General features: G+C 42.3%; 1 protein-coding gene and 1 long non-coding RNA gene across 9 annotated transcripts in view; one reads left to right on the forward strand and one right to left on the reverse strand.

Moving 5' to 3' along the window:
• Window positions 1-15,378, forward strand: part of LOC121666845 — a 16,182-nt gene continuing 804 nt past the window's right edge. Inside the window, exons 1-7 of one of the 2 annotated variants that reach the window (XR_006016814.1) lie at window positions 1-87; window positions 719-839; window positions 5,964-6,030; window positions 7,983-8,045; window positions 8,990-9,176; window positions 11,908-12,690; window positions 14,540-14,771. This is a non-coding gene — a long non-coding RNA (uncharacterized LOC121666845). The other variant, XR_006016815.1, reaches the window with a different exon arrangement.
• The window catches only part of LOC121666843 (24-hydroxycholesterol 7-alpha-hydroxylase), a 26,424-nt gene continuing 24,101 nt past the window's right edge, over window positions 13,056-15,378 (reverse strand). For all 7 annotated transcript variants that reach the window (XM_042032820.1, XM_042032818.1, XM_042032819.1 and 4 more), the window contains 2 exons: window positions 14,621-14,708; window positions 13,056-13,913 (listed from right to left, as the gene is read on the reverse strand). In XM_042032820.1, the coding sequence (XP_041888754.1) occupies window positions 13,842-13,913; window positions 14,621-14,708 (160 nt within the window). In that variant the 3' untranslated portion in view covers window positions 13,056-13,841. The remainder of the gene's footprint in view (window positions 13,914-14,620; window positions 14,709-15,378) is intronic.

A 15,378-nucleotide genomic window follows, 5' to 3' on the forward strand; every position in this document is an offset into this window, starting at 1 on the left:
AGCTCCCACGGCGACGCGCCGGGAATCGGTGACGGGCGGGGGCCGTGAGGGGACGGGCGATGTACAGGGACAGCTGAGTGGGAACAGGTGATCCGGGCAGGGCATGTGTGGGGACAAGGGATGAACGAGGATATGTGACAGGTGAATGGGGACAGGGGACAGGTGAGCGGGACAGGGCAGTGAGGGGACACAGGTGAGCCGGGGCAGGAGCTCATGACACCCCAGCACACAGGGAGCAGTAGGAACCAGGCAGTGTTTTGTGTTCTCGCAGCAAAGCTGCTCTCCCTCAAGGTTTCGGTGCCCCCGCCCTGAGGATAAGTGGGATTGGGTGAAGTCAGGTGGAATGGAGTAGGGAGATGCAGAGTAGGTTAGGGTAAGGTAAGGGAGAGATGAGGTCGGATAGGAGGGATCAGGTAGGGGACATACAGGATGGGATGGAATGGGAGTGAGAAAAGGTGGGATGGGATGGAATTTGAACAAGAACGATGGATGGGATAGGGTGGAGTAGGGGGGAGGTGGTGTGGGATGAGATGGAATGGAATGGGAGTGAGAAGGGGTGGTGGGATGGGATAACGTAGGGGAGAGGTGGGATGGGATAACGTAGGGGAGAGGTGGGATGGGATGCAGACAGAGTAGGATGGGTGGCCAAACAGTGCCAGGGCACCTCACCATGGTTTTAGTGACAACCCTTCAGGCCCCTCTCGTGCTGATGTTGTAGGGGTCCTAATTACTCTGGAGGATGGAGCTCCCAAGACCATTCCCACCTCTGACCAACAACACCCAAACTGTGCTTTGGAGCCAGCTCCATCTGGGATGGATCCAGTTCTTCAGGTTAACAGGTGAATCAGGGGTATCTCCTCACTATGGACAAGACCAGAAGGGACATTTATAGGGCTCTAAAGGAACATCACATTTACAATAGAAAAAGTCTGATGCTGGTCATGATTTTAAAAAGAAGAGAAAGCCCTCAGATGCCCCCAAGGCATGTTTTATTAAAGGAAGGGCTATTTTCTCTCTTCCAGCTGCACATCCGAGGCTGCTAAACGTCAGAGGCTAACACTGATTTTCTGTGGTCTCTTTGCTTTGGAATGTAATACAAAGGGATTTAATCAATAGGGTAATACAGAAACGTAAATAGGTTTCTGTAAAGATGGCTTTGAAAATCTATAGAATGAAATGAAGAACTAGATGACTCCCATGTAATTATTAAATACCCTATGAAAATCTATGTAAGGAATAACTCTCCATTAGTTAAAAATATATAAAAAGATGTGTGCCATTTATAGCAGCACTTTCCAATAATAACAGAAAATAAATGGTGTGAAGAATGAAATCAATAGCATATCCCACCTCATCTCTGCAGGCAGCAAAAAGCAATGCCCTGGAGATTGTTGTACTTGAAACAGAAGAGTTTCTTCCTGGTCCCTTAACTAAGGACTGACTTATGCCTTTATGCATATCTGGTTTAGACTTCTTTCAGGGTTTCTGCTTTGGTTCTACTTTTATTTTTAAATGGATAATAGGTAACTTATAATAGTAATTATTATTTTCATTGTATTGCCCTTGTGCCTAAAATATCAATCCCTGACCATGATCTTACTGCTTTAGGCATTACACAGAAAAGAAAGCGAGCTATGGAACCAAAAATGTCACTATATAAACTAATCAGCTTTAAAATCAAATTATTTGCTTGTTGGTTTTTGTTTTGGGAATTAAACCTGGTAGGATATTTTCATTTGTCTCCATTTATGTGTGTTCCCTTTGCATGATGTGTTATTTTAATATTCTGAGTAGGAAGAGCATCCACTGGGCTTTTTCTGTCCTGCATTTTATGATATAAAATTTCCTTGTGCCTTTTTATCTCCATCCTCTTAACTGTGTCTTGTGTCTCAATTTTTATTAATTTTCATATTGGGAAGAATTGTTTTCATTGGGATGAAGCTGCCCTAGCGTGTGTTTTCCTTGTGGTAAAATAGGAATCTCTACAGTTTTGAGAGCAAGCTAACCCATGCTCAAGAAAAATCAGGAAAGCCAAGGTCAGCACTTCAGGTTTATATGCATCCAGGCACTATTGCTAAGATGAAGGGGAAAAAAACCCTGAATTCCACTGTTTGCAGTAAAATGTCCTTCAAAGTAGATAATTATAAGAATGGCAACAATTGCAGGATTTTAACATCCCCTGTTACAAGCATTAAAGATTTCTATTAGGAAAGGTCACAAAATAATATATTATTTAGACATGGAAAAATGGTGTTGCCAAAATAACAGGATAAGAGCAATTGAGAGAAGGTCCTTTGTGGAATCCCACCCTTTACCCTAGAGCTGTTCAGGCCATGCACCCTGTGCCTCCTAAAGGCTGTGGCCATCTTCCCACAACCCAAGCAGTGGTAGAGTGCCAAAACCTGAAGGAAGCTGTAATTCTGGAAAGGATACCAAAGGAGGTGATAAAACAGCTGCTACTTGCAGGATCCACAAGCAGTGCTGTGAGCTCATCCCACAGAACTGAGTGGGAGTTTGTTACTGATATCCCAGAGCACAGGCTTAGCCAGTCTCCTTCAAATCCTGAGCTGCTCATTATCTTCAGTCTGCACCTGCTTCCCATCTCCAGATTTAATCTGTAAGCAAAAGTGGCCTCTCAAGTGTGCTGAAGCAGCCACAGGGAATTTCAACACAACTGAAGCACTGTAACCAAAAGATTTTGCCCCCCCACCATGTTACCCTGGTTTCTGATCATCAAAATACAAACCCAGGCTAAGTCCTGCAGCCTCTGCAGATGTTTTGGTGACAAATTTTCCCTTTTTCAGAAGAAACAAGTAAGTAATGCCTGAAAATCTGTGGATGCTGAAGAAGTCAGTACTTCATCTTTTACATTTCTGCTCACTGGGATAATCCCAAATTTCTTGGCCAGATACGGATTATGATTTCTTGCAAATGGCTGAGTCTGGAGATTAGAGTGGATAAAGCAAGTAAAATTAATGTTGACTCTATCAGCATTATAATCTTGATTGTTTCTGTTACTCTTTTAAAATATAAAAAACACAGTTGGATCCATCTAGCTATGTCTTTTGTCTCCAGCAGCCAAGACTGGATGCTTGGTAAATCAGTGTAAAAATAGGCTCTGTATTTTCCCATTTACCTTATAATTTTCCAGCAACTAGGGAGGCAGAGATTTCTGGAACTCATGGTTAAATCCAAGTTTCTCCACTTAGTAGCTACCAGTGGTCCTGTTCTCTAGGAGTTTTTCTTATCTCTTTTTGAGCCCATTTGTGGTTTTGCTTTCCACAATGTGCTGTGACAGGATATTTCTTCACTATGTGTAAAAACAACTTCAAGTCTTATCCCTGCTTAGGTGTTCCCTTGTTACAGAGGCAGTAAATTTATTTTATATATAAATTTATATATACCTTCTCACCATCATTACAGGACAAGGGGGAATGACCTTAAACTGAGAGAAGGCAGGTTTAGATTAGATATTAGGAAGAAGTTCTTCCCAATGAGGGTGGTGAGGCCCTGGCACAGGCTGCCCAGAGAAGCTCTGGATACTCCATCCCTGGAAGTGTTCAAGGACAGGTTGGAGCAACTTGGTCTAGTGGAAGGTGTCCTTGCCCATGGCAAGGGTTGGAATTATATGATCTTTTATATTCCTTCCAACCCAAACTATTCTGTGATCATTTTCTAGCCTTTAACTGGATTTCCCTTTAGCTATCTCTCTTTCAGTGTCATGTGGTTTTCTCTGTTTTCAGTGGGAGACTTTATCACCATCCTCTCTAGCCTTTCTAATTTTACAAGAAAACACTACTTTGAAACTTTGATTCTGCTAAAATGGCTGTTGAATTTTGCCGGATCTGGAATAGACAAGAGCTGTCTGGCCAAGGGACTTTGACTAACTCTGAGCATTGGGGCTAAAGAGTCCAATGACTCTGGGGGTCCCCTCATCATCTAAGCGGGGAGCTACTGATTCTTAACATTCAGTTCCTTTTTTTGACCACTTCCTAGTCCCACACTGATGTTTCCAGAGGGCTTTCCACTTCAGTCTCCAGATCTTCTGCAGTGCTGGAACCAGTGTCTGTGTGCGTGTGGTTGGGTTTATTTTTTCCTGTCTGCATTGCTTTGCACTTACCACTGCTGAACTTCATCTGCCAGTTCATCACCCAGTCACTCAGGGCAGTGAGACAGCCTTGCCTCGACACCTCTCCAGTGTCTGTGTGTGCACAGCAACTGCAGAGCAGCTTAGCTGATACACATTGCAGAGAAAAGCAAAAAGGTGCAAAGCAGACACTCTTTTTGCTTTTTATCTACAGAGCAGTTTATATAGATCTGGGTACAGGAATAATAATTGCACAAATAAAAAATTCCTGCAAGAAAGGAGACTATCCTTCACCTTCTGTAAAATGCCAGTGCCTGTAGTGCCCTTGCAAACGTTACTCCACGAGCAGGTTGATCATGGGCCAGAGCTGTTTTCTTTGGGAGCTTGGAGATGCAGGGAAGCACATGCTCCAGCTGGGATGTCTGTTCTCTCCAAATCTGGTCTGTGGGGATCAGGCAAGTGTGAAGAAGAACCTAGAGAGGGCTTCCAGCATCTAAAAGGACTACAAGAGAGCTGGAGAGGAACTTTTATCAAGGGCATGGAGTGGTAGAGCAAGAAAAAAGACATTAAGCTGAAGGAAGGCAGGGTTAGAGTTAGTATTGGGAAGAAATTCTTCCCTCTGAGGGTGATGAGGGATTGGCACAGGTTGCCCAGAGAAGCTGTGGATGCCCCATCCCTGGAAGTGCTTAGCTTCGGGTTGGATGGGGCTTGGAACAATCTGGGATAGTGGAAGGTGTCCCTGCCCATGGCAGGGGATGGAATGGGATGATCCTGAAGGTCCCTTCCAACCCAAACCGTTCTGTGATTCTATAAGAACCTGTGGCACTGCTCTGGAACCCCTGAGCTCCCGCCTTTGCAGGGGGACACTCCCTGCATTTGGCTCTGTTGCTCCCTAAATCCCCTCTCTGGCACATCCCTGTTGTTTCTAAGCATCTTCAGGAGCAGACAGAGGTCAGACAAGGAGCTCATGTCTTTTAAGGCAATGAGAACAGGAACAAAGAATCTTTCCATTTTACATCTACTTCAGAGAATGAGAGCTGTCAGAAAAAAATAAAGGGCTTTTTGATTTCACATTGCAAAAATTCCCTAACATAAGGTCCCACAAAACAGAGCTTTACTATCTTGTAGCTAACCCTCAGCTTTAAAGACAACAAAAATGGCATGTCCCCATTTCTGTTGAAGGAATATTTTTAACCAAGAGATGTTTTTTCAGCCTAGATGCATGATAGATCAAGGGGAAAACCAGGTTTCATTGACTTTTAAAACAACCTCCATTTCAAGAAAGAAAAACACAAACCTTTTGTTCTGTAACAAACAACATTCTTACAGTACAAGTGCAGCTCTCTCAGATCTGAAATACTATGGCCAGATGCAAATTCTCACATTTGAATGAGGATGCTGAAATACAAGGTTTTAATTTTTTTCCTTGTTTCTTTAAAATTTTGTGTTCTCCTCCTGATGTCCTTTTCCAAGGGATCTTTTGTCAGCAGAGTCCTGGACTGTTTATTTCAGGTCAAAATGTTTCATTAAGGTCAAGGCCTGTACAAGCTACTGTGCAAATTCAAAGGCAGTCTTGGAGGTGTAGCCACAATTCAAGAGCATGACTGATGATGTCAGCCCAAATTCCTCAAGAATAAACTGTGGTTTGCTGCCATGTGTTAACAAGTAGAAGCACTTGGTTTCTAGGATTTGCCCAGTCAAAATACAGGAAGCTGAGACATCTGGCTTGTCAAAATGGTCACAAGGTTATAGAGGCCATGACAAAGATGTCAGAAAATTCAGTCCAGGAAATGAGCACAGTTTAACCACAACATAAGTTCAGTCTCTAAACACACTGTCTTACCTTTCTGATGCACTGATTTCTATCTTTTTTCAGATTTTAATTCTCTGTGAAGGAAACTCCATGTATTTTAAGGAAGTGCTAAGCATCATGATGGTTTTTAGTAAGTAATTCTTACCATCTCTCCTGCTATTTCTTATATTTGTGATGAGAATTATTAGAAGTGACTTGCCCATTGTGACCCAAATGGAAATAAAAAAATGCAATGAGCCATAGCTATGTGACCTCAAGCCAAATGCTTCAAACTCATGTACCTAAATATAGACACCTAAATAAATGGCCTGGTTTTCAGAAGCACTGTGTGACTCTCAGAGTTGTAGGTGCTCTGAAAAATCAAGATGCTTATTTAGGTATCTAAATACAGACTGAGCTTATGAATAGATTATTTAATTTACTTCAGAATGTAAGCAACTAAGAAAACAAAGCTACCAGAAATTCTATTTTTATATGTTCTAATTAGAAGGCCACAGAATGTAATTCACTGCAAGACACAATTTACTCCTATAAGGCAAATAGTGTGGTAATTAATGTTTATTAATTGTTGAAAAGTAGAATTTAGGAGCCCTAGTTTTGAAGCAGTGCTAGACAGGTTTGATGGAGAGGTCCACTGTACAAGATTTCTTTGCCTTTTATTAATCTTTATCCTTAATTACGGAGATTGACACAGGAAGGCTTTCCAAAATGTCATTTTAAGGAGCTTTGTTTATATTGAGAGATCGTTACAAAAATTCATATGTTTCAGTCTCTTAAGGTATGATCCATAATCTTTAGGCTTCTTGTGTTTCTTTTTCTTCTCTGAAATTTTCATTCATTATTCTGACACTTTTAAGTGACTACTGGAGGCATAATTGGAGTATCATGGGAAGCAGAGGGCTGTGTTATTAGTCAGCACATGACACCACATACACATTCAGTTAATAGAAAATAAGCAGCTCAAGAAGGTAAGTAACAACTGAGACTATATTTTTGAGCCTGAATTGTGCCTAAAAGTGAAAACTTAATTTTTCAACACTTCTACTAAGACACAGTTTGCTTACATACTTTATCTTTGTGTATGCTTGTATTTATATGATTGCTTTTATATATTTTAGCACTGATTTTCTAGAGATCACATCAGTGACTGACAGTGGATGATGCCAGTGCCCCTGTCCTGGCAGCCCTGGTGCAAGGGGAATACTGGGGATGGCAAAATGGAAACGGTCTTGCTGACACTGATATTTTTGGGCAGTCCCAGCTTCCATGGCACTGGGTCACTGCAGCAGAGCAACCTCTAAGGAGTGTCCTCCTTCCACATCAGCCAGAGGGAAGGCTCTGCCCCTTCCTCCTGCTCTCCCAGCAGTGTGACAGAGCTCCAGAAAGGACAGCCAGTCCATTCAGGAGTTATCTCCTACTGAGGCACTGATCTGCCAGGCTTACCCCTGCAGTGTTGCACTCCAGCTTAAAGCTGTACAGGTATTTGGCAGCCTGGATATCTGAAAAACCTGAAGGAAAATGTAAGCTGAGTTTACAGCTGAGCTGGGAAAGGGAAAAAAGGACACTGATGAAGTCCCTAGGGAGGACAGAAACAGTAAATGGAAGATAAAAAGGAAAGATGAAGCAGGGCCTCTAGTCTGATTGTGTCCTTTACCTGCTCCAGTGCCACCTTGGGGAGCAGCCTGCTGTGACATCCAGTGGCATGGCACATCCCCAGGCTGTGAGAGCTCAGAGCCCAGCAGGCAGGATAGCCCCAGCTCCCACCTCTGCCCAGCTTCCACTTTTGACCCCTGTACCAAGATGCCAACACTGGAATGTTTCTGTGTGGGTGGATAAATGCACCTTCCCAGGTGCAAGTGTGGCAACTCAGGGCAGATGTGATTACAACAAATCACTTGGATTTGTCCTGGCTTGAGGGTGTGTAGAGAGCTCATTTCCTACAGACCCACAGGCCTGAATGTGCAACCTCTGAACCAGGCTGCAAGGCCAGAGTCTGCTGGAAAAATTTAGGTATATCGAATAATACCCAAAGGACAGAATAAAACCATCTCCTGCTGATTCAGGCCTCTTTATTATTTTTAGGAACAACCAGATCATTGTGATGAAACTGGCTTTTAACAAAGGGGTGCTTGATTTCACTTCATGGTAAGTAAAACCAGTTGCCAGGTTTTCAGATAGTAAAACATTCTTTGGTTTATTTTCTCAGAAAAAGGAACTTCAAACCTCAGCTTTAATGCCTGAAAACGCCCTAGTAATTATCCTTTTTTATCTGCATATTATTCCAGTTCTATAAACAAGCTTAAAATAGTAAATTATAATACTAAGATTTGGGCAGAAGAGCATCAAAGGCAGTATCTCCAGCTGTAGTGAATTACTTAAAGAGCAGAACTCTTTGAGTATCTTGCACTGCTTATTCATTTTAACCTGGAAATCACATTCAGGAGGCCATGTCACAATAATGGAAATCACTTGATTTTCTTGTGGTGTCAAGTGAACAGAAGGACACACTTAATGCTTTTCTGAGCATTGATGGGCTTCAGAATAAAGGCCGGATAAAAGGCCAGTGCCTTGAAACTGCCTGTGGATCTGTGTCAGCAGTTACAAAAACCAACACTATGAACCCAGTGAAACTTTTGTGTTTAATTGAAAAGAGTCAAGTCTGGCTACAATTGGGACCTTTGAGAGGAAGGTGTGACAGAGCCCCATCTTCAACTTGGATCCTGCTTTACCAGTGCAAGACCCCACAGCAAGAGTAGTTTGGACATGCAGTGCTGAGGGACCACATCCACAGAGCCTCTCTTGGCTCTTATTTGGGTCAGATCTTCACAGAAATCACTGGTAATTGCCTCTGAGCAAGGACCCTGGAAAAAGGGAATGCTAAGTCTTTTCATTCCCTAATGACACTTTGTGAGAACACGATCCTCCTTAGGTTTCGATTTCTTTGCCCAGCTGTGATTACATGATCGGAGTATTATGCACTCAGAAAAAGATGTTTTCTGCCTTTGTAGACTACCTAAAAGTTGCTTTTTGGAAGCAGAATGCCCATATAGAGAATTTAGGTCTTCAGACTCTCCTGGTTTGTTTTGCAGATTCCTGAAAGTAATAAGGTTGCCTTTTCCTCCTCCCTTCACCCCAGGAATGCACCCACTCCAGATCAAGAGCTTCTATTTTGGAAAAATGGGCAATTTTGTTGTCAGGACTATTCATATAGAAATGTCATTTCAGTGCTTGGTAAGACATTTCCATTTCCTGATCTGCAGTTCTACTTCATTCCAGGTAGGAATCTGCTCCTTTTTGTTTCTGTCCACTGCAAAAAGGCACAGCAAGCTCCAAAGGCCCATCCACTACTGGAGAGCTCTGATCTCTCTCAAATTTATCAGGAGCCGTTTGCAATCACAGCCAGGGCTGTTACAGGGCTATTCATGGGAGATGTAGGATCTCCTCTCCAGCACTGAAGTTCAGGTTTTTGTAACCAAAATCCATGTTAGGCCCTTCAGGCAAGGTATCCCACGTGAGCTCAGGCCCAATCATTTGCTCATTTGCCATCACTCCTTCATCACTTGCCTTTTTCAAAGCTGGGAAGATGATGTATGGACTCTCTAGAGCAGGTAAAGCCTAGTGCAGCTTAGGAAAGCTAGAGTATAGGTGTAGTTCCTACTCACAGACAGATGCTACTCAACTTTCTAGGTAATGCTCCTCCGTAGGGGCTGGTTTTATGAAAGGAAGATGTCTTTTCACTCAACAAGAAACTTGTCCATAGTCTTTAAATGCCAAGCTCTGCATTAAAGTATTTCTGAAGACTGGGCGATACAGTTGTTTCATCATCTTAAAAGCTGTGAATTAAGTCATTTAAAATATTTCTCCTGAGTGTTTTGACTGTAACTCTACAAGTAGTGTAATTTACCAGTAGCACACATCAGGAAAACATGCAGCTCATCCAAAGCCTTCCAGACAGCCATTGCTATCAATAACCAGGCAGGAGTGCTCTGATGAGTGGGAGCAACACTTACAGCTTTTAAGCCATACAGACTTTGCAGCAGTGGGTAATTGTCATTATTACCCCTGTGTGAGGAAACAGGGATGAAGTGATTCACCCAAAGAGCACAGTGAGTCAATAGGGGAGCTGGGAATAGAGTGCAGAATTCCCTGCATTATCCATTGGAGACCTCAGATAATATCATTTTATAAATGCTCTATCTTTGCAAAGACTTCAGTGCTATAATTATCCTCCCAGGACTCTCATGGAAACAAGATATTTATAACTCCATTAAGCCTTTCCTGGTAATTTTATGATCAAAGTGAAAAACCCAAATAATGCTGTGCCAATCAGTCGCATGTCCAATGTCATCCAGAATGGCCACATGATGAAAGCCTCTCCTTGGCTGTTGCAATTAAGTGCTTTCTATCTTTTGAATGCCTTTCCTGTGTCCAATTCCCCTTCTACCACATGGCGGACAGGGAGTAATTTTTGCCGTGTGGTGAACTGCACATTTAGAATGTACCAAATGACTGGGAAAGATGCTTGATGCCAACAAAGCCTCCTGGTTTGGGCTATAAATGCTTCCTAAAATCCTTCCATGTGTGCCAGGTTCACCTAAAATGAGCAAAGCCACTTCAGTATTTCCACTAACCTTTGTATGTCCTTAAAATTACAACACAGATGCCAAGACCAACTGTAAACAACAGGTTAGGGACTGAGGCTTTTGGACCCTGGTTCAGCAAAGCACTTAAGCCTGTGCTTAAATCAAAATCCATTCTTATTCCCCAGATCCATTTTAAGAGTTTGTTTAAGGCAAAACACATGCTTAAGTCAAGTTTTGCTTGGCACAGTGTTTAAGCCCAGCACAGAGCGAGGGCCTTAAAATTAATTTCTTTTTGAGGGGAAATCATTATTTTTAGCCCACCTCTCAATGGCCACAGCCCTATCTTTTAGTCCCCAGACAGCTATTTTGAGGAGGTGTACATGCTAAGCCTAAACTTCTGGGGTCTGTGACAATCAGTGGCACAGAAAAGAGAAAGACCACTTGAAACACTTGACTTGAGAGGGGCCTTCAGGGAGGCTCTTTAGAGGGAAGACGTGAAAGAAGTTGTGATTATTCTGGGAGGTGGCTGCTGATACTGTGGGTGATCTTGTCACTGCACTGACTGGAGAAGATTCACTTGCAGGAGGGCAACAATTTTAGCTCAAAATGTTTACAGGAGTTTTATACTTCCACAGGAAATTCATGATTTCAGGGAAAATGTTTATAGTCTCTTCAAAAGTATCAAAAAAGATTTGGCTGGAATGTGTTAGTTTCATTGTTTTTTGGGGGTTTTTTCCCTGAAACCCTTCTTTGATATACAATTATTAAAGGAAAATTGATTTAACAGAGTTTTATTTCTCATTCCTCATAACGCTAGATTCCCTGTCTCATTGAGACAACTCCTACCATTGTTTCACTGACTTAGACACTGGAATTTTTCAAGCAGATCTGGCCTTTGCCATGTCTGGAGGAGGAACAATTACATTTTCTAAGATGTTTTTTGAGGGATGCTCCACTACTTTCCCTTTAACATCCAGACTTGATAGAGAAGGTAGAAATAAAAAAAGGTAGCTTGAAATACATTTTATTTCTCTGCGGTCTTAAAAATATTCTGCTGCTTACAGTCTTGGGGTAATGGCATGGATAAAACCTTTTTCTGACTCCTGCTATTGATATGTAGGACAGCTTTCTAACAGCAGGGAGAGTCAGGTAAGAGGACAGATCCCCCATGGAAATTTGGCACTGCTGTATTTAAAAGCAGCTTGTACAAGCACTTGAAGAGGAATAATTTAGATACTCTTAATCCACTCCTGCGCAGGGTATCACGATGACCTTTTAATGCCCATTTAACCCTGTCCCATGGGAAAGTCGTTCCCTCCCCCAGAAGTTTCTGGATTATTTCCAGGCAGAAGACCCCTTTTAGCTCTATCACTTAACCACCACATGGCTTTCCTAATCCATCTCCCTTGTTTTTTTCCACCTAGGAAAGTACAGTGAGTGCCTGGAGCTGTCATCCACCACAGGGCAGTGATGGAATCCCATAGCCAGGAACAGTTGTCTTCAGGGGCTTTTTTGGTATCCCTCTGCCATGAACAGTATTTCTTTCCTGCCAAAAGCTTCCACTTCTAATGAAAATACATCCTGCCTTTCAAGATTAGTATTTTCATGGCTGATTCTCAACTGATTGGGAGTTGCTAAATCCAGTAGCCTCACAGAGGTGAGGCTGCTGCAGCTCCACACCCCTGGGTCCAGCAGACACATCCACAAATGTGTAAAATGTCTGTGTACTGATGGTTCCAGTGGCCAGCTCAGACAGAAACACTCAGGACTCAGAAAAACAGCACCAGTGGCCTCATCCTGCTCCCTGCTCTGGCAGATCAGGGTGAAGGTGTGTGAGTGCAAAATATTTTAAAAAATCATCATAGAATCATAGAATGGTTTGGGTTGGAAGGGACCTTAAAGATCACCCAGTTCCAATCCCCTGCCATGGGCAGAGATACCTTCCACTAGACCAGGTTGCTCAAAGGCCTGTCCAGCTTGGCCTTACAAATATTATGGTCATTTCCAAATTTTAAAATCAAGATATACACTTCCAGGTACTACCACGCAGGAAATCCACGGGAGTGGCTTTCAGTTATGGAAGAGACACTGGAACAGCAATTAAGATTGCAACTCTTGCACAGTTAACCATTATGGGCTAAATTAAAAGTTGGATGAATCATTTTCCAGCCATATAAATCACTGAAGTTGTTCTATCCATCATGAAGGTAAGCCAACCATGTAATGAATTATACAATGTGTTATTTTCCTATGCATGTTATTCCCATAGTTTGTACTGTTGCTGAAAGTCTATTTGTGTGATGGGTTTTTTTTGCAAATACTTTTAAAATGATGAATAATCTTTACTTCTAAGACTGAAAATACATGCCAGCTATTATTGTTTATGGAATCTGACAGCAGTTAAAGTGTTTGTATCTGAACTTATTTGACAGCTTCTTCAAACAGCTTTTACTAGGTATTTTTTATAGGATTAAATATTCTTACATTTGTGCAATTTGTTCTATAACGCATGTGGTAGGGAAAGCAAATGCGTTCTAGATATTAGACAACCAGTCTCATGAGCAGCAACAGCTTTCCTCGTGATCACTTTTTATTGGAAGCCAAACATCATGGTCAAACTGTCACTGCAAATTCATAGAAGGACCGATGATTCTGAATCCTGTGGAGCAAAATAAAGCTCGGCAGAAATTTCGGTGCTCCAGTGGAACAAGATCCCAAATGCTTGCAATTTTTCTGTTACAAATTCATTTTATTTGCAAGAAGTTGGCACTGGTTGTAGGCAGAGCAGGCCAGACCTTCACCTGCCCACACAGGCAGTGACACACAAGTCACCACAGTTTATCAGGATGTGGAGCTGATCCAGACGCCTCTGCTCAGACTGTCCTGGATTTTGTGCACACCAGCACCAGGGAGCTGTTTGTTGTTACCAATGTGATTTCTTAGCATGAGGCACCACTTCGGCCTTGGTTTGAAGCGCCCTACAGGAAGCAGTGACCTGGCCCAAGGGAGCTGCTTCTCTGCTGGTTCTGGCACAGCTTCCACACAGGACTTCCAGACACTGCAGTTTTTTGTCCTGCGTGTTTGGTTGGCGAGTTTAGTATATCAGATTTGCAAAGTCCGTGAATAACTGACCCACAAATTGTGAATGCAGCAGGAAAGCTTGGAGTGAAGCACTGGGAGGTGGGCAACCAGGGGAGGAGCACAGGTATGACTGCACTGGTTTGCACAGCACAATGTACAGCATTGAAAGCTGAAATCAAGAACTCTGCACGCAGAGTCTGAAGATGTGGGATTGGGAAGCAGCTCAGTGGTTCATCCATCCACGGGCTGGCAAAGAAAGGTCAATGCTGCACAGTTTTCATTCCCGGCATTTATACTGGACCCCTAATGGTGCCATGGGTTGCTGTGTCCCCACCAAATGTAAAGGGCTCTGAAGAAAGAAGAAAATCAGAAAAAACACTTCAGTTAGTTCAGTTAATGGAATTACCATTGTGCTTTAACATTAAGATAAACATTCTTGCATCTTTGGTCTTAGAGAATTACTTCTTGGCTTTGCCAAAGCCATTGAGTAGGGCCTTCATGCTTAATTATTATTCCAGTCACTCTGTCAGGATGACACATGAGCTCTTAAGAAACTCTCACAGTTCTGAATATTTTCAAAATATTCAAATAATGAAGGGTTGACTGTGCCATTCTCCCTTACGGTAAAACCTTTCTGTGTCACAGTTGCTCATTCAGTTTTACCCTAATCAGTTACTTTTCACCCCTGAATATGGAGTGGAAGAGCACTACAAGTGTTGCATCTGATTCCATATCTTTAAAGTATTAATGATCCCGTTCCATATTTATTGTTTTTGTGAGCAACAAGTATCAAATCTCTGGTAATGTTTAGGCAACGATGAGACAAAACATTCTTGTAAGCACTTTGTTGTATAGGCAGTGCAGCCCCACTAATTGGAATTACTGGAATTACTCCGGATTTTCTGAGATAAAACAAAGATTGAGTTGTTCATTACATGCTTTATAATACTCCTCTCAAAATTTATGTAACTACAGTTGAGCATGGTTGTTCAGCTGAACCTGATGAATGAAGAGTATAAAGTTGGGGAATGCCACATGAATGCATGGATCTCTTACCTCCTTTGGCACTGCATCCAACAGTACAAATTCATACTTGTACAGGAACAGCACAACGAACAGCTGGATTTCCATGATCGCAAACCATCTGCAAGAAACGGGAGGAAAACATTGGCCCTCCAGACTGACCATCACAAGTGTGTTATCATCAGGTAAGAAACAGGGTGCCTTTGACACATTTTACACTGTGCTTTAGTTCTGCCTGAAAGTTTATCTTCCACAGGAAAACTGCCATAGTTTTTTCAGCTTTGTTACTTGGCAAAGAACACAAATGTGGCAGCTGCCCCTTCTTTCTGGTGAAACGCTGGACCACCAGTATCCCTCTGACACCTATTTTAAACCAGCCCCTTATCATTATGGATTTTTCCACTGCATAAACATTTATGTTCTCCTAACACTTGCTGACTTGAAATAACTTCCTAGGAGTGAGAAGGCAGTCAAACACAGAAAAGGCCATATGACTAATCGTGCTATATAAAGTTATATAATGCAGCTGGGAGCCTGGTGACATCAGAGAGCAGTGACAGTGGGAATTATTATTTAATGCGTCAGCATTAGGATGCAGTAGGAGACCCAAGGGCATGATTTCTTTTTTCTGTAACACTCTCCCAAAGGTCTTTCTTAGGCTGGAGAAGATTTTGGATAACTGCAGGTAAACTCCTCCAGGCTATCAGTTTTTAATGCTGATGTGTACAAGAGCTTTCTGCATTCACCACTGTGCATCTATATGAGGTCATGGGATTACTCACTTGCAGAGT

This window comes from Corvus kubaryi, unplaced genomic scaffold, assembly GCF_017639235.1.
Source record: "Corvus kubaryi isolate FWS band 111438036 unplaced genomic scaffold, C.kubaryi_AGA036_p1.0 37354, whole genome shotgun sequence".
Taxonomy (NCBI): Eukaryota; Metazoa; Chordata; class Aves; order Passeriformes; family Corvidae; genus Corvus; species Corvus kubaryi.